The sequence below is a fragment of the Galeopterus variegatus genome, unplaced genomic scaffold (assembly GCF_000696425.1).
Source record: "Galeopterus variegatus unplaced genomic scaffold, G_variegatus-3.0.2 Scaffold7035, whole genome shotgun sequence".
NCBI classification, from domain to species: Eukaryota; Metazoa; Chordata; class Mammalia; order Dermoptera; family Cynocephalidae; genus Galeopterus; species Galeopterus variegatus.
In genome coordinates, this window is record NW_007733146.1 from 72,798 (window position 1) to 91,759 (window position 18,962).

The 18,962-nt window shown below is 39.5% G+C and overlaps 1 protein-coding gene across 1 annotated transcript in view; it reads right to left on the minus strand.

Annotated features, from left to right (window-relative positions):
• Positions 1-18,628, minus strand: part of TSHR (thyroid stimulating hormone receptor) — a 55,409-nt gene extending 36,781 nt beyond the window's left edge. Inside the window, exons 1-5 of the mRNA XM_008591561.1 lie at positions 18,516-18,628; positions 15,970-16,044; positions 14,197-14,274; positions 11,060-11,128; positions 1,628-1,705 (exon numbers count right to left, since the gene is read on the minus strand). Of these exons, the coding sequence (XP_008589783.1) occupies positions 1,628-1,705; positions 11,060-11,128; positions 14,197-14,274; positions 15,970-16,044; positions 18,516-18,628 (413 nt within the window). The remainder of the gene's footprint in view (positions 1-1,627; positions 1,706-11,059; positions 11,129-14,196; positions 14,275-15,969; positions 16,045-18,515) is intronic.
• Between the last annotated feature and the right edge of the window lie 334 nt (positions 18,629-18,962).

Consider the following 18,962-nt stretch of genomic DNA (forward strand, 5'->3'; position numbering starts at 1 on the left):
AGTGGGAACCGGTCTGTATGTGGGATCCGAACCCTCGGCGGGAGCGCCGCCACGCTCCCAACCAGCGCACTGTAGCAGTGCACCACCGGGCCGGCCCTGATCTCCTCTTCTTATAAGGACATCAGTCAATTAGATTAGGGCTCACCCCAATGGCTTCATTTTAATTTAATTACCCCTTTAAAGACAAATACAGTAACATTTTGAAGTACTGGAGATTAAGAGTTCAACATTCGAAGTTGCGGGAGCACAATTCAGTCCATAACAAACTTAAATTGAAAGATTTTTAAAACCGATTAAAGTTCTATTTTTGATAAAAAAAATTTTTTTCATAGCATTCACTATTTTCATCAGGAAAATTATATAGCATGGCATGTTTCCAAATACCTGTTTCTAAAGGCTTTCATCAAAGCATAAACCTCTTTAGAAAAGCAATTACTTTCGTCATTCATTGGCAAAATACCACCTTTATCTTGAAGAAGCAGATAAAGATATCAGTGAAAAATATCTTCCAGCTTAAAAAAAATATACTGATACTTATCACAGAAAAAATCAACACTTTTTTCACTTGTCTTTCTGTAGGAGAAAAAAATGTGTAATGCTTTTAAGTACTTTGCAATGAGTTAACAGTGAACCCCACATAGTGCAGCAGTTTTCAAGGTCACTTTGATCTCTCATATGGAGCCTACATATCAAGAGAATAGGGTGTGTTCAATCTAAAAGTGAGATGAAATTGTTAAAAGTGAACAAAGGTGTTGAGTCCTTAGGACTGTGGATCGTCCATTCTTTTGGGATGCATTTACTCCCTACCTGACACCTGAGGGACAATGGTCATCTGTATACAAATTATTAATAAAACTCAACTTATTCTTATTTCTAAAAAACAAGTATAAATAGAGCCTCTAATATTTCTTCTTGCCCCTAATGGAATGTCTTGTGCATCTCTTGGGGTGCTGTGTTCTACTTTGGCAAGGACTAGACTAGATGCTCAGTGATTAGATTGTAAACTAAGGCAAAACCAAGGGGATGGAGAAAATGGTAAATATGAAGAAGCTAGAGGGAAAAAGAATGGACAGAAATTGATTGCTGATTGGATATGGGGGTGTAAATCAGAGGAAATGCACACATAGGTATGGTTTTCATGCTTTTTAAAAATTAAGTTCTTCCAGAAATAAACCAAACTATCATTTACGTTCTTCCTTCTCTGTGCCAGGTATTGTGCAACACACATTCACGTACATTTTCTCTGCAAAGACTAGAGTGCCTTCCACCTATTTGTAGACCTCATGTCTCAGAATTTTGCAAACAGCAGCTGCTCCATGCACAGGGCCTCCAAGAATGTCCACACCAAGGTGGCTGCCTGATCAGGCATCAGGATGGTATGTTGGAGCTTGGGGCCTTCTGAGTCTCAAAGAACAAGGAATTTCTTTCAAGAAATAGCCTATACAGCCATTACAGCCATGCGGAAAAGTACTAGCAGAAGAAACCTTTACCTGAGACAACAACATTCTCCACCCATGAACATCAGATTCTCCTCTTCTTAGTATCTCCCTCTACTCCAAAAAAGTAAAAAACAAACAAACAAACAAAAAAGAAAACCTGACAAATTTTTTGTGTGTGTCTTACTCACAGCAAGGTTGGTCCACTGTATACTCCTTCAAATGCATCTTTGTCAATAACTGTCAGGTATTTATTCTTGTTTAGGTAACTAGAGAGAGAGAGAGAGAGAGAGAGAGAGAGAGAGAGAGAGAGAGAGAGTATGAATCAGATGAATTTGAGCAATCACACCAAGTTAGTACACATACCAGAATAAAATGTGACCATGGTCTCCCTAGCTATTCACTGGTTTTTAAAAATTTAGAAGACAACTTACCTTCTTCTGGCTTAAGCACTCAACACATTCTAGGTTTCAGTTGTATGAAGTTTATGAACATTAATTATGGAAGAAGTCTTTGAAAATGAGCATGTTTATAATCTAAGTTGCATATTTAGATTTCATAAAAGTTGTCAGAATTCCCTATTTTCCCAGTGGGTGGCAATTGTATTTTTTAATCCTCTTTAATACCAACTGCTTTAAATTTTGTTTTTAAATATTGATCAATATTCCCATATATGTTTGAAAACTAAGCTTAAACTGGGAATAGAATGGAGGTGGTAAGGGTGGTGAGTGGCCAGAGATTCAGATCTTTTCTTCAGGTAGGATTCCTAGATTTCAGATAAAAATACAAGATGTCAGTTAAATTTAAATTTCAGATAAACAATGAATAATTTTTTAGTGTAAGTATTCTCCATGCAATTTTTGAAAAATTCTTATATTAAAAATTTATCTGTTATTTATCCAAAATTCAAATTTAATTGAGTGACAACCACATTTGGTGGGGGTGTTTAGGCAGATAAGATTACAGAGTATACCTTCCACAGAAGGGGTTTGATGGGCACATCGATCTTTCCATTTTGAAAAGACACTGGTTATTTGAGGACAAAATACTTTTTAAGCAATTTTTCACAAAGTAATTTTGAGACAAAATTTCCTCCAAATGGATAAAAGCCTCCAAGGATTTTGCAACTGGCCTTTTTTCCCATAGATTTTTTAGAGAACAAAATTATCTGAAAAGAAATAAAGTGCATCCTTGTTATCAATGATCCCAATTTCCATGTTTAGAATAACTGACAACATAGTCTAGTCAACTTAAGCATTAGTGAGTGGCCAATGCAAAATGAATACAGCCGAGACCCTCAAGTGCTCTGCTTAGATAGGGATAATGCTTCTATTATTCTACTTATGGGGTTTGCATTCATGATGGAAAATTCTTAAGGCTGATAGTTAATAATAACAACATGAAGACTCTTGCTTAGAAAGATTCCTTCTCCAGAGCCCTCACAGAGAAACTTCCCCCTGGTTAATTGGACCCAGAAATGGGTCATCATTAGAGTGGTGGTGGGGAGGTGGGGGAGAGGAGAATATTACCAACCACTAATGCAGGAGAAGTGTTACCCTTCTGGGTAGAATGAAGGATTAACCAAATGACAGGTAAGTACTGGCACTCCATAAAATGACAACTCAAAAATTGGTATACATTTTTGAGTCTCTTAATTTTTTCTTAAATAGAGGTTGAGAACTACCTAATCTAAAGTAGCCATCACCTTTTTGCCTCCTTACACTCTATTTCCTTCATCGTGTTATCACAATCTGTAATTACCATGTTTATTTATTTGTTTACTTGTTTATTGTCTCCCCAACCAGAATGAAAGTTCTATGTCCTATTCATTGCTGTATACCCAGTGCCTAGTTCAGCACCTCCATAACTATCTGTTGGATGAATATGTGATGAGTGAATAAATAAATCAATACACTTTTCTTCCAAGGAAATGAGGTGGGCAATGTCAAGGTGTTAAGGTGACACAAGAGAATGCTTTAAAGAGAAAATAATGCAGAATGAAAGAATAGAAAACTTAGCATATGGTGTGTTGGTATTTGACCAATTGACTTTCTTGATGGCAGTGGTTAGTGAGGCAGCTGGTTTACAAACACCACAAGCGTGTGGCCCAGACACAGCCTCTTTAGGTAGTGGCTGGCCACCCAGCTTCCAGACCATTTTTAAGACTGACACAGGGAGGATCAATTAGTCTCCCATATGTTAGAAGATGCTAAGCCAGACAATCTATGCCTTCCCGATGGCTCCAGTCACAGTCCCCACTTGATCATTGTTCGACTCTTTTTTAACCCACTATGCCCACAGAGTTCCTTTGGTCAGTGACAGCTGGAGTGAACAACGGCCACCTTGGAGAAAACAACTGGAGAGAAGATCTTGAACAGCATGATTTTATAAAAAGACAACTAAGCTCAGCATAAGGGTCACACTGGCTTGCATCTGTTTTTGTATTCTTTGGTCAGTGCAGCTAGCATCTCACATTCTGTTCCCAGGCTGCTGAAAATCAAAGAGGAGCCAGTGAGCTCATCTAAGTTTTCCCTCTTCACCTCCAACTGCTGCAAGTGAAATCGGCTTGCTCTAATCATTAGAAATCATTGTAAAGCTAAATTTTTGCTTGTCCAATTCTGCAGTGTTTTCATCTGATACTTAATATGCCCCTGAGGATTAGGAGACTGGTTGATAAGCATTGCAGTTTACCAGAAATGTTAAATGCTACAGAATAGTTAAAACGGGGAAAGCCAGCCAGAGTCCAGGAGGGGAGAAAGAGGATGCCGAGGAGACACGGCCAGCTTGAACAGCAACCAACTGATCTTGCAGGAGGCTGCATTCTCTAAAACCAACATGGCTGCTCGGGTACTTTACCTCTTGGAGATAATTAGGTGCTTAAAAATGAAACCCCCACTCTGCCTTTAGCAGTTTTGAAGGCTGCTTCACTTAGTCTCTAACCTTGGGTTCAGACTGCTCCTTCCACCTTCGATCTGAAGCTACGAGAATGGGGTGGAGAAATATGTATGCAGAAGTCTTAATATCCACGAAGGAAGTGATCCATGTGCCTCGTTTATCACATACTATTTTGGGGGAAAGTCAGTTTAGTTAAACTGATTCCTTGACCATGGCTTACCCTGATTTCTCTGGAATCCACATTCTGTAAGCCAGCTTGGGTAAATAAATCACAAATCCTGGTAAGCTAGGGTAACCTACTATAGATAATGATTTTTTTCATATGGGGCGTGATTATCTAAACGATCCCTTGAAAGGAGAGGATGACATGAATGAACTCAAAAGAGAGTAGAAAGGCTTACAGTAAGTAAGAAGTGAGAGAAAAGGCTTCTTGAAAGTCAGGATTTCTAAATATAAATACCGGGAAGGGCTAATAAGAAAAGAACTGGTATTTCCTTTAAAAATAAGATAGGCATTGCTGCATCTGTGTGTTCAATGGCTCTTTACTGTTTGGGAGAGCTCATGCCTCCTTGAGAACTTGTTGGAAGCAATGCAGTTCTTCTTAGAAAAGAGAAGTCAGATTTTCCATAAAGGCAGTTAAGAAGCCCTCCCCTGATTTAAGATTGTGTATTTCATAGTTTGGGAAGGACAAGGTAGTCAGGAAAATGAAGGTGGTCAGGAATTAGTTGGGGAAAATTATCCAACTGACAAACCCAGTATTGTGCATACAATATGTGCGTGCATGAACACCCTTCTCTGTTGGACTCACTCTTGGTACGTAGTAGCCATTCAATAAAGACTTACTGGATGAATAAATGAAAGCCCAGTTGCTAGGTATCTCCTAGAGAGAGGTTTCTTCTACACTATATTTAGAAGGAAGTGACCTATGTCAGAGAGAGGACTATGGTACTACAGCAAAGAAATTTGCTATTGCTGCTGAGCCTCGCTCGCTCTCTGGGGAGGTTTAGGATACATTTCAGCTCCAAGATGGAATTTAAGCCTGTGCCTCTACAATCCCTTTAGGGGAAACTTGGGCTGGCACCTGATTATGTTGTGAGAATCGCATGGGAACACTTCTGCAGGGAACTGTGTTTCTTTCCCACAGCTCTGGTTATTCAGAAAATTAAAGGGAACCCCTGCTTAGCTCATGTCAGTCTAAAGAAAAACTGTATTGCTCTATGGAAATCCTTTTGTTAGTAGAAACGAGGACACCTGTTTGTAAACAGAAGTAGGTGAGAAAATGCTCAAGATTTCAATAGGGAGAGGTAAACGTCAACACTGGAACATACCCTACAAGCTGCTCAAATACTTACCCCATGAGAAAAAATAGCCTGCTTAATCCTACAATCTTTTCTATCGTCATCTTTTCCCAGTGCTCCAAGCTGTGGTGTTTTACTTCTAATCAACTAATGTGTGATGACAATTAGCACATTAATTATGTTGATTCTGTTTATAATGATTAGTGTCTTGGTAGGTTCTTAGAACGTCAAAATGGTGGGTTTTTTTTTTTTTTTTTTCCTGTCCAAATGTTTACTGTCAGATAGTAGCTAGTTCTAGTGGTTAACCATAGAAAATATGACACAGAGAAGCAGACACTCTGTGAGAAACAACATATCCCAATGCAGATGGTGTGGAAAGAGAAGATGGAAAAGAGCTTCCAAAGAATAATTGTATGATTTAACTTGCGACTGAGTACAGTTCAACTTCTGTTGAGCAAGGGATGCTTGTATTATTATTACTTTCACATCTGAGTGATGACAAGGGGCTTGGCTCCATACGAAATCACAGGATGAAGTGCTTTTATGCATCTGCCATCATTTCCATGAACTCCTAACTAATTACTCAACTGTTGCTGAGGCATCACTGCTTGTACTCAATGTGGAATTTGTCCAACTTGGCTGGAATCATATTATTCAGTTACACTAAAAAGATGGGTGTAAATAAGGTCAAATCTGTTAATTTCAATAAATTGGCATGAGGTGGAATGATGGGGAATGACGGCTCTTTTGGATGACATTTCGTTTAAACTAGAACCTAAGGATACCTGAACACACTTCTGGAGAAATTACCACACTGCTAACATGCTATGTGCAATCCTTGAACACTATTAGGATAATTATATGGGATTGATATGTTTATCTTAGTTTAAAATCATAATTAACATTGAGACCAGAAGCAACAGCCCTTTGTTGAAAACTGAGTGAATACTATTTCATTATTACCATAGAAATTTGACCTCTGTTTTCTTTACCTACAGCTCAATCCTTGTCTTCCTCCAGGCCCAGGGCTCCTTATCATGGCCATCATCTTGATTTTACATTGGATTTACAAGATACCTTTTATTGAAGTGCTTAAATCTAGGAAAGAATAAATTTCCATCAAACGGGAATCAGAAACTTAGGGTAGAATGATGAATAGACAGAGCATTGTTTTATAACAGGAGCATGATACCTTTTATTGAAGTGCTTAAATCTAGGAAAGAATAAATTTCCATCAACCGGGAATCAGAAACTTAGGGTAGAATGATGAATAGACAGAGCATTGTTTTATAACAGGAGCAGAGTTTCCAGTTTGGATTCAAAATATGGATTGAAAAAAAGATCTTTGTTTTCTATTATGATTGGATCTGAACTTTCTAACCCTGAAATACTTTTATCCAGATACTTCTTATCTCTGTCCCATGACTTCCCTTTAACCTTTACCAGGAATTGGGAGAAACAGATTACATAACTCACCACACAATGGCCATCCTCACTGAATGTCATCTAGACCAGAGGTCTGCAAACTATGGCCCTGCAGTCAAATTCTGCCTGCCCCTGTTTTTGTAAATAAAGTTTTATTGGAACACAGCCATGCTCATTTGTTGATGTACTGTCTATGGCTGCTTTCATACTACACTGGTAGAGTTGAGTGGCTGCACCTAAGACCATATGTTCCACAAAGCTCAAATTATTTGCTATCTAGGCCCTTCCCAGAAAAAATTTTGCTGACCTCTGAACTAAACTTGTAGAACCAAGAAACAAATGATTCTTAACTAATACATATTTCCCACATTTGTTAAACTCTTCCAAATAACTTTTACACTCAACATAAAAATGTCAAGAAAATATGGTGAAATGATACACTGATTTCTTTCCTATGTTTCAAGGACTGGTTAGTGATTAGAACAGACTGAACAGATTAGAATCAGGATACCAGTGAATTATTCCAGTGAATATTCCAACAGAATAATTCTCTATCATCAGCCAAGCCACTCACAGAGCCCATATTATGGTCCAAGGAGAAAGCTGGTGAGAAGGTAGAGGGAGTCCCCCTATAAACTCTCTTTGTAGGTTTAGTTTTAGAAGACTATCATATGATCTGAAACCTTTACTACTTCTTAGAATCTCCATAGGCTGCCTCTAGAAAGAACTTTGTCAAATTGACCTGCCTCCCAATAAGATGGCATCTCAAAAGATTCATTACTGTGATAGTGTGAAATATATGTTTGTTTGGTTTTCATCCGTTTCCTGGCACACAGCAACTAAAACCCTTGGAATCACTGGAGTGATAAGAGTGTCTTTTGGATGCTGATGAGATAACTGGTGGCTGGGGCCTCTTGATAGCTTCATGATGAGAGCTGGTCACCAGAAAGCTTGAGGCATGATTAGAGGGTTGGGACAGTCAGCTCCACTAGCCCCCCCACCTCTGGGGAGGGGAGAGGGGCTGAAGGATGAGCTGATCACCAATGGCCAATGACTTAATCAACCCTGCCTATATAATGAGGCCTCCGTAAAAACCCAAAAGGACAAGGTCTGGATGAACTCCAGGTGGCTGAACACGTGGAGATGTCTGGAGACACTTCCAGAGAGGGCATGGAAGCTCCGTGCTAAAAAATGAGCAGCAGTGGCTCCACCAACACCAACGAGAGGAGTTGGGTGTCCGCACCTTGGTGGCAGCTGGTAAGTCAGTGACAAGAATCCCAGCAGAGTGCAGGGAAAGGTGTCCTCAACCAGGGGATCCAGGTCTCAGCTTTGTCTTGACTAGTCAGCTCTATCAAATTTAAAAGTCGTGCTTTTTGTTTGTTTGTTTTAAAAGAGCTATGTGAACTCTCTGGGCTTTGTTTCCTTCATATGTAAACTGTGACAGTTGACAAGGAGACTGATGATGTATTCCACAGCAGTGGTTCCTGACTTTTGATCCACATCAAACCCACCTGGGTAGATTTTTAAACCCTCATTGCCCTGGCTTTATCCATAATCCTGGTGGTAAAACTGAGGCATCGGTGCTTTCAAACTCCTCAGGTGATCCCACTTAGTAGCAAATATTGAGGACCATTGCTCTGTAGACCTTAAAGTCTGAATTTTACACCCCAAATCTCTGTTCTTAAAAAATGATAACTGAAGGTGTTAGCGGGTCATATCTGCCAATGACTAAATATGGCAGGAGAAAGAGGCAAATAATTTGAAGCATAGATCTTTATCTTAGGCTTTAAAAATCCTTTGCTTATGGAAAAATAAAAGTTTTAGAAATGGAGAGCGGAGGAGGGGTTGGGAGAAACTGGGTAATGGACATAAAGAATGATTATGATTTGTAATGATGGACACGCTAATAATGCTAACTCGATCATCACATATTGTATACAAACACTGATAATCAACTCTGTACCCCCAAATATGTATAATCAATTATGTTTCAAGTGTAAATAATAACAAAAAAGAAATAGATTAGTGTATATCTAAGGTTTCATGTTCTTTTTCTAATCTAGCATTCTGGAAAGGCAGTTTTTGGTTCAGGCAAGAATCAGCCTGACAGGCTGAATTCAGGAGCCGTATTATTAGCTCTGGTTTCCCTGGTTGAAAATGTCTCCACTATTCTTCCCCTTGCCCTTGCTAATGTGGTTCTCTGATGCCTCAATGCTAGCCCCTTGGTGCCCCAACATCTAGAACACTATGACAGTCCTCTGAAATCTTTACGCCCTCAGCATCTACAAATGGTCTTAATTTAGAAAGTCCCAATACCCCACTTCATTCATAGAAAATTTGAATTGGGAAGATCATTTCCTTAAGGGTCATGGCTTTCTAGGAATAGATGAATCAAAGGTGAGATTCACATAATTTTAAAAACAAATGCTAATACTTGAGAAAAACATGAGGTAAATCTAGGGAGAATCCTGCTTGTATCTCCAAACAAGGAGGCCAAAGTTATTTAATATTCAGTGCTTGGTTGTTTTCTATCTGAGATGCATATTTTGGATTTGGGACATTTCTCCCTAATGTACTTGACCCTTTGTATTGCTGCCCTTGAGTTGACCCCACCAGTGTGGGCAGGGAGTATATTGCTGATGTTCCCCTTTGTACTCCCAGTGAGTAGTGTTCCATAAATATGTAGAAAAGTAAATGAGGGACTGCTCATGAGGCTAGTATGACAAAATTAAGATAGAAGGAGGGTCTGTCCAATTCTTTAAATAAATTAAATGTGTAAGTATTCATGTTACTCTATTGAGTCTTTTTAGTCTTCCCGTGATTATGTATTTTCACAATATGATGAAAGTCAACCCCAATGACTCCGCAACCAGACAATCAAGAGAGAATAGTACTTTAACTCTTCATTTGATAGACACTAGTAGGAAGCCCAAAAGCCTGCCAAAGAGTGAGACTCCACTTCAAACAGAACTCAGAGAGCCTTGCTTAAGTATAATGACTTCAAAACTTATGACCATTTATCCTTTAAAAATGGAATTATTCCAGAACCTATCACCTAACCCCTAAACCAGAACATCGACTCAAATCACTTAATCTATATGCATGCTCTTTTCCATCTAGGGTCAATGCTTAGGTCATGCAGTTTATTTATTCACCCTTGCTACTCAAGGTGTGGTCCACGGACCAGCAGCGTCAGCATCACCTGGGAGTTTGTTAGAAATTCAGAATCCCATGGCCCACTCCAGATCTACTGAATCAGAGTCTGTGTTTTGATAAGATCCCCCAGATGGTTTGTACGCCCAGTAAAGTTTGAAAAGCAGTGTACATCATAACAGATTTAGAATCATAAGGCTTTCAGATTTTGCAATGATCATTTCTAGAATATAAAATAACTATGTATAGAATATTTAAAGAGAAAAAAAATGAAGGAATTACAAACTAACAAGACCCTATTAAAAATGAACCAGTAAATTTGGGGATAAAACCCCAAATAGAACATCTGGAATTGAAAAAAATATATAATTGTTAATGAAATACTCAAGAAGTGTTATAAAACAAATCAAACACAAAGTCTATTGCTTGCTTTTTCAGCTGTTCAAGGCATTATTTATTTTTTGAAAAAGCAAAAGTTGAATATGATTTTTCAGCTATTTCTGGATGAATCAAATATAAACTGACATCTTTCCCAAAAATATGTCAGAAAGAACTAAATGAAAGTCTTATTTTCTGAACTGCTTTGGACTTGATTAAAGATAACCTTTTACTTCATCTACACATACACACACTGAGGATAAAAGCTTTGGGATTTAGATTTGGAGCCAATGTAAGTGTCCACTAAAGCTGGCCCTTACAAAGATCCTTATCATTTTCTCGAAGACTTGGTCACACTAACTCTGGGGTGGAGGGATGCTCTGGTAGAACCTATCTCTCAGCAGAATTCTGACCCACTGGATGGTTCTTGTTGGAGGGTGGGGGTGGCGGTTTTCACAGCTACCCTTGACTTACACAGCATCCAGCTTTGTTCCATTAAAAGCATGTCCTTGGACTGAAGTAAAGCCATTGTTGTACAGTTTCCTACAATCAACAGAAGAGAAAAAAGTCAGAGACCCATGAGAAGTGGTGCTAGCCCTTTTCTGAAGGGTTGGGTTCATTTCTTCGGTGTCAGACATGTGAATAAAAGTTTTGCAGGTCCCACATATGCACCCCACAAGAAAAATTTACAGTGTGCCTTGTTTGAATTTCCCAGCTTGAATGCCCATTCTCCAGACTTTGCTCCTAGTAAATTCAAGCTGTTTCTCAGAAGCATATTTACTTTGAGGAGCAAAGATTTGCCACCATTAAGGATTTTAAAAAAATGTTCCACATACACTCAGAAAAGGGGTTTTCAGCACATACTCTTTCAGCAGGAGGAGCCACAGCCTTGGGAATTCTGGGCTACATAGGGATGCATGGGGGTTATTGGCAGGAAGATAAGAAAAGACACCCACATCCATAATTGGGCACAGCTAGTGGGAACGCCTTGTGGCAATGGTAGGGGAACTGTGAAAACTATGGTGATCCACCAATGTGCACTCTGGAAACACATTAAGCAGCACACAGGAGACTCCAAATTTGGATTAGACCTGTGTCTACTATTTAACGGTGAGGTAACCCTGAGAATTTTTCAACCTCTCTTATCCTCAGTTTCCTTATCTCTAAAAACGTGATGGTAGTACCTAATCAAAAGGTTTCTGGGAGGATCAAATAACTATACATTTAACTCAATGAGGGACACTTATGAGATGACCATGTTAAAAGAAGTATCATAAAGCTTGAATTTATCCTATATAGTTGTAGGGAACTGAGAAATAATCTCATGCTTTTATTTTTTTTGTTTTGTTTTAAATAATTATTTAGTGAGTTTAATTCCAGCTACTAAGATATCTTGGTTGAGGATTGCAATACCACAGGGACACAGGCACAGAGGCTGAGAAATCTCTAGTGAATAAGTTAATTCTTTGTAAACTAGAGCTCTTTTATGAAGCTGTGAGAATTATGCATTTGACATTTTTATTTTCAAAGACTTTGTTGAGACTTCTGTACATTAAAAATGTTTTCTGAGTTACATTTCAGAGATTAAATAAAACACTTAATGATCAAATAGGCCTTGAAAAGGGAAAAGAGTGAAAAAAAAAAAAGAAAGAAAGAATTGTAAACTTTGAAACTCTATCCTACCAGGAATATGGTTACAAACTTTGCATTGGATATATATCCTTAAATGTTTACAGGTTTTTGAGCATGAGCTTCAAAGAACCAAGGACTTTTGAAGGAATGTAGAAATAATCATCTGAAAAGACAAACAACCTATGACATCCCCACCCCTACTTTTCAGAAATAGGGGGTCCCCTCACTCAGATGTTTATAAAGTGCCTTCAGGCCCATGCAAGGTGCGGGACAATGGGCTGCTTTCACTTGAGAGGGATGCTTGGGATATGGGTCCTTAGAAAAAAGATGTCAAAGGTAAAGGTAACATTCTGTAAAGAAGTTCAGAATGTAGTTGTTTACTTATGATGGGCGCTAAATAGTGCAATGGGAACCTTGCAGAGGAGGTAAATGCCTTGAGGTATGGGGCTGAGCAGGCTAAGAGCCCAGGTCTTTGCTGTGCTGTCAAAAGAAATGGTGGCTGAGAAGAAGTTTCTTGTCTTTTCAAGACAGCTGCCCCCAAGTTGTGGGGAAAAGGATTTACTGAAATGCTTTCCCCCTGTGGATAGACTCCCAGAAGTTGAGATAGCTTCATTGGGCCCAAATTGGTAGATATGGGATGGCTCAGAAAATAGCTCCTGAGGGGCCGGCCCGGTGGCGCACTGGAGAGTGCGAAGCTTGGGAGTTCAGCGGCGCTCCCGCCGAGGGTTCGGATCCCATGTGGAGACCGGTTCCCGCTCACTGGCTGAGCACGGTGCGGGTGCAACACCGAGGGTTGCGATCCCATTGCCGGTCCCTGGTACGGGCGCGACACTGAGGGTTGCGATCCTGTTACCCATCAGTAAAAAAAGACAAAAAAAGGAAAAGAAAAGAAAATAGCTCCTGAGAAGCACTGGGTGGAGGCTTGAATCAATTTTGCTGGGGAGTAATTCAATTAGGTTTGTTTCTGATAAAGAACCCCCTACCATGGTGTGACTAGAGAAAGGGACTGGAGTGACAGTCTGGGCAAAAACCCACCAAGTCCGAACTTGGGCAGTGGTATTAAAAATAGAGAAAAATGATCCTTCAGAGGTAGCCCCAACTCTATACTTTGTGGCCAATGCAACGAAAGAGGAATTTTCTACCAACTTAAAGAATTAACTTATCTTTTGTACCTCTATTAGATTTTCTCCATCAAAACATCATTTTGTGAATATCCCTGATCAAGCATCTACTTTTGAACATCTAAAGAGCAGAACCCACTCAAGAGCTGGAAAAATGATGATGTATAGAAGCACTATGTTTTCTATTAAAAACCCCCTTATAGGAGCTTAATAATAGTCTACAATTACTGGGTAAAAGTGTGAGTACAGAGAATTAAAAGACCTTAGTGGCACCACTTTCTAATTCAGGAACTTTGGGAAACTCACTTAAATTGGCTTAACCCTCAGCTTCTGCCTCTGCAAAATGGGGATACTTTAATACAGAAAGTTATACCATAAGGCCTGCAGGCCAAATCTGGTCCACTGCCTGTTTCTGTAAATAAAATTTTATTGGAATACAGACATGCTCATTAGTTTGTGTATTATGTGTTGCTGCTTTTGCCATGCAAAAGTTGAGCAGTTGCTACAGAGGCCATATGGTCTGTAAAGCCTAACTGGCCATTTACATAAAAAATGTACCAATCACCACCATAAGGGAATACTTTTGTTACCTAAACCCTTTTGTAGCCTACAAAGCACCATACCGTAAGACAACATTCTTATTTAGTTATATGTAATCCTTTGTAAGACTATAGAGTACATATTACAAGAGTACTTCAAAAAGTTCATGGAAAGATTCATATTATTTTTCAATTCTATTTTCCATGAACTTTTTGAAGGACCCTTGTATAAGGTTTAGTTCTCGGATGGTCTGTAAAAATATGACAACATCTCAAAACAAAATTCAGTGTTGGCAGGTATAGGACTGGTAATACTCACAATGTCAAGGTTTCATTGCACAGTCCTTGAAAAGCATTCACAGGGATTGAAGTCATGTAAGGATTGTCTGTGATTTCACTGCAAGAGAGAGAACAAAAACACTTGATGAAAATATATTTTCTTCCTGGAGCTGGGCTCTTGCTGTACATATGCACTTAAATGAAAAGCTGGACACAATACAACTTAAGCTTATTTCTTTTTGAGATTCATTGACCCTTCTTAACCACTGGTGGCTCAGAGGTCCAGTGAGGTGGTGAGAGATGTCCTAGATGAACATGCACCCAGAGCCCCAAGTGTGCAGTAAGCGAGTGAGTTTTGGGTGTGGGCTGAGGTCCCTGACAATTTTCATCTCAAGGGAAGTGAATGGATCTCAGAGAGTTCTCCTGAATCTGGGACACTTTGTCCACAACAGCTAGAATTTTCTACATGTGTGGAACCTTTATACATGTTTAAAATGATGAATATACTAATTACCCTGACTTGATCATTACTTAATGTACACATGTATCAAAATACCTCATTTTACTCCATAAATATGTGCAATTATTATATACTGATCATAAAGTTTAAAAAAAGAGTTGGAAGAGAGGGACCAATGGATTTCATTTAATGAGTATTACTAAATGTACTCCACTTGCAAAACCGTCAGTCAGATGCTCTTGGAGAATCCACGCCAGTCTAGTTCCTGGAAGACTGCCTTTATTTCACTCTGAGCCCTTCTGTATCAAAGAAGCATGGTCAATTTTTTTTCTAGCAAAAACCCAAGAGTTTGGAGCCTAACATCCACATTTGCTGACTCTGTAGTGCAAACTCTACTTGTAATTCTCTTTGCATACTCCCATACAATTGGGTAAGACAATTGACCTGTGTTGCAGATTTTGGAAAAGACCACATGGTCACCAATCAGAAGTCACAAGAAGTACTCTGACCATCACTCTTGACTGCTCCTTGGGACTCTGCTCAAACAAAATCACATAGGTTTTCTATTCCACAAATTGCTCATTTGTGGAATGGAAAAATAGTAACTTCCTTGTATGCCTTATAAGGTGGTTGAATGAAACATGTGATGCATGGGAAAGTGTTTGAAAACTACTAAAAACTATATGAAAAATAATTATTGTCATTATCATTAAATTTTCCTTCTACTCAAGCATTCTCATCAGAAAGCAAACATTCCATAATTTCTCCCATTTAAAAGCAAAAACACACAGTCTTTTCTCCTGACCTGATACCCTCTAACTACTGAGACATTTTCTGCTCCCTTTTAGTAATAAAACTTCTCAAAAAAGCTTGTTATGGTCACTCTCTCCAATTCTCCCCCTCCAATTCTCTTCTGAGCCCACCATGACCAGAATTCCCCACTGCCAGCCCTCCTCTAAACTGTTCTTGTCAGAATCACCAATGCTTACATTACTGAATCCAATGGCTGTTTCTCAGTACGTGCCTTACTTCATCCATCGGTGCAGTGACCAGTGATCGCTGCTTTTATTTATTTTTTTTATTTTTTGTCCTTTTTGAGACCGGCTGCACCGTGCTCAGCCAGTGAGAGCTGTGAGCGCACCGGCCATCCCTATATAGGATCCAAACCCGCGGCGGGAGCACTGCTGCGCTCCCAGCGCCACACTCTCCCTAGTGCACCATGGGCTCGGCCAGGTCGCTGCTTTTACCTTGAAACAATTGCTCTATTTGGCTTCAACCAACCCCATGGCTTTACCCTAGTTCTTGTCTATGATGAACAAAATATTGTCAAACATTGTACGTGTGCATACTTACAGTATAAAGAACACATCAGTGGAATAAACCTTGGTCAGTTCAGGGAATATTCTAAGTCCAGTGTTGAAAATGCCACTTCGTTACATGAAAAAAAGAGGAAAAAGGACATAATTTAGGTAAAAAAAATCAACACATAGTAAGTATAATCATGTGATAGCTGAAAGCATGGGCTCTGAGGTAGCCTGGAGTCCCTAACTCCTCCACTAACTCCTCCACTGAAATATCTGAGTGATCATGGGCAAATTGTAACCCCTGGATGAGATGATGTTCTCTCAAGGCACAGTAATTTAATCTAGCCTTCCAGTGTCAATACATTCACTTTGCTTATAATACTGTGGGGAATGTCTGAATCAAGCGGGATTCCTAGAAATAGGAATTCAGATTTCTTTCCCGTGTGTGTGTGTGTGTGTGTGTGTGTGTGTGTGTGTGTGTGTGAATATGTGTTATTTCCTTGTCTTAATTGGAAAACATTGTATGTATGTTGGAGGGGTGGAAAAAGGGGTGGATGGGACGGAGAGATACAATTGCCCAACTCTAAGCTGGGCTTCCTTTTTCAAATGCTACATTATGTCATGTTGTTATTTTGCCAAGAATGGCTTTCTCAGTAGTGAATTGGGAGTACCACTGCAGTGGTACCATTTAAAAAATACATCCAGAGAAGGAAGGAAATCAGCCAAAGACAATGTCTTCACTTTCCAAAATTTGTGTCATCCAGGGAAAGATGTCAAGATTAAAAGACATGCATAAAACAGCATGAACTTTCAGGTTCCTGATGTCACCCAGATTTAGTTGGCTTAAGATTTGTTGCAGCTACTATAACGTGGATAGTGGAAGCAAAAATTATTTTGAGAGGCCTGGTATGGCATAGGGTGAGACCTAGACACGACCCAGTAAAGCTTTAAAGTCTTCCAGCAGAGAAAACTCTACTTCCGTTGGTGCACCTTCTATGGCAAATTCAGCCTTGACTCCTTCTAGAGCAGAAGGCATAGGATTTGAAGAGGCAGCAGGAGCCAGAAGTCTCAAAATCAGCAAATGGGACATTCCAGATAACGAAGGAGAGAGGTGAGATTCCATAAGGTATATTTAAAGCACAATAAACAAACATTCATTTACAATAGGGGTTCACGTGGAAGAGTGGGGGGGGGAAGGCCCAAGAGTCAAGGCGAGGACCACATAGTAGAGGGCTGGAAATGCCATATAAAGTAGAGGGCTGGAAATGGACCGGGACGTCTTTATCTTTTGAAACCCCGTGTAAGTCCTTCTTTTGATCTCACCACTCAGGGACTTGGACCGGGACGTCTTTATCTTTTGAAACCCCGTGTAAGTCCTTCTTTTGATCTCACCACTCATTACCTGAGCCCCTAAACACTATGTACGCTCATCTGTCACTTTCCATTATACTCCTGCAGGAGAGGAACTTTTCAATTTCATGTACAATATGTCTCCAACTAGACTGTGAGCTTCTTAAAGGCAAGGACAATGTCTTAGAAACTGGCGTGTTCCCACAGAGCCTTGCACATAGTAGGAGATCATGATATCAAGGAGTTGTTGATTGGAACTCAAAGTCCATAAGAGGAGTGATTACCTTGTCTCACGTTTTCACATTATGATGTCCATTTCCACATATCCTTTCAGCTGCATATCCCATCCCCTTTCTCTTCTGTACTCCTGGCATATCCTACTCCCATCTCTTCAATATGAACTATTTTTAGTTCCTCCAATACGCCATGTGATTCCACACCTCTGTGTCTTTATTATGCTATTCCATCTACTTATATTTCTCCTCTACAGCTCCCCAACCCCCATCCCACTTCTTTTCCTGGATAACTCCTTTTCATCCCTAAAGACTTAGCTCATAAAATATCTATGGATATACAGTTTTATTTTAAAGGCATGGATGGAAATGAACTAAAATGTTAATAGTGATTATTTCTGGGTATTGTGGTTAAGGTTGGTTTTTAGTTTCTTCTTCACACTGTTTTTGTTTTTTAGTTTTTATAATGCAGATAAGCAGAAAAAAAGTTTCTTCCAGCTGGTGTCTAGAGGGCCTGAGGCCGTATATGCACATTCACTGAGTGCATTTTTATTGAGCACCTACTCTGTGCTAGTCAGTAAAGATGCAACAGAGAACAAAAATGTTGCAGTCCCTGCTCCCGTGGAGCTTATGATCAGCTCTAAGTTGCCAGAGCAAAGTTGCCAGAGCAAAGCAGTTAAGTGTTGTCCCTCCATTTTTGTCTCTGCACCCCCAAAGATTGGATTTTACCTTTTGTGGCTTTTTTCTTGCTATGTAACAGCCACTATAATATTGTTATGATACCCATTTCCAAACAAAATTGACCAAATGGCTCTTGGGATTTTGTTTTACTTTCTTCTGATACTACATTTAAAGACTAAACGATGGCATTTTTTCCCTTGTGCCTCTTGGAGCAGGTTTCCAGTCCCAGCATTGGACCACATCATCCTAGGAAGATTCCTGGCAGATGACAGCATTAAAATGCTTTAAAAAAAAAAAAGATGTGGGGGATACGAGAGGAGTTAGTACTTACAGGAACTTTAGGAGGGGAAGCTCTTTTAGGGCATCGGAGTCTATGTAAGTTAAGCTTCTGGTATTACGAATTTCTCTGTAAAAGTTATAAGGAACGCAGTCACCATAATACATCCATTACTGTCCTTATCAAAAATAAAACAACGTAACTCAGTTTAACAAATGTTCATGAGAAGAATATGCATTTTTGTAGTGCCACAGGGACTGTTGCTTCCAGGAGTCAGTCCCAGCAACAGCAATCTACTCCTGGCTCCTCACAGGGACACAACAGCTATCCAGCCCTCTTGCACCATTGACTTGGTTTCAGCCCATTTGAATTTATGGGCTACCTTTCTCTTAATTGTAGTTTTGGAGCTTTTTTTTTTTTTTCCTTTGAGATTTATAGAGAAAAGAAAATCTCCTCCAATGGTTTGAGGAGTTGAGGATAAATATCCTTATTACTAACAAT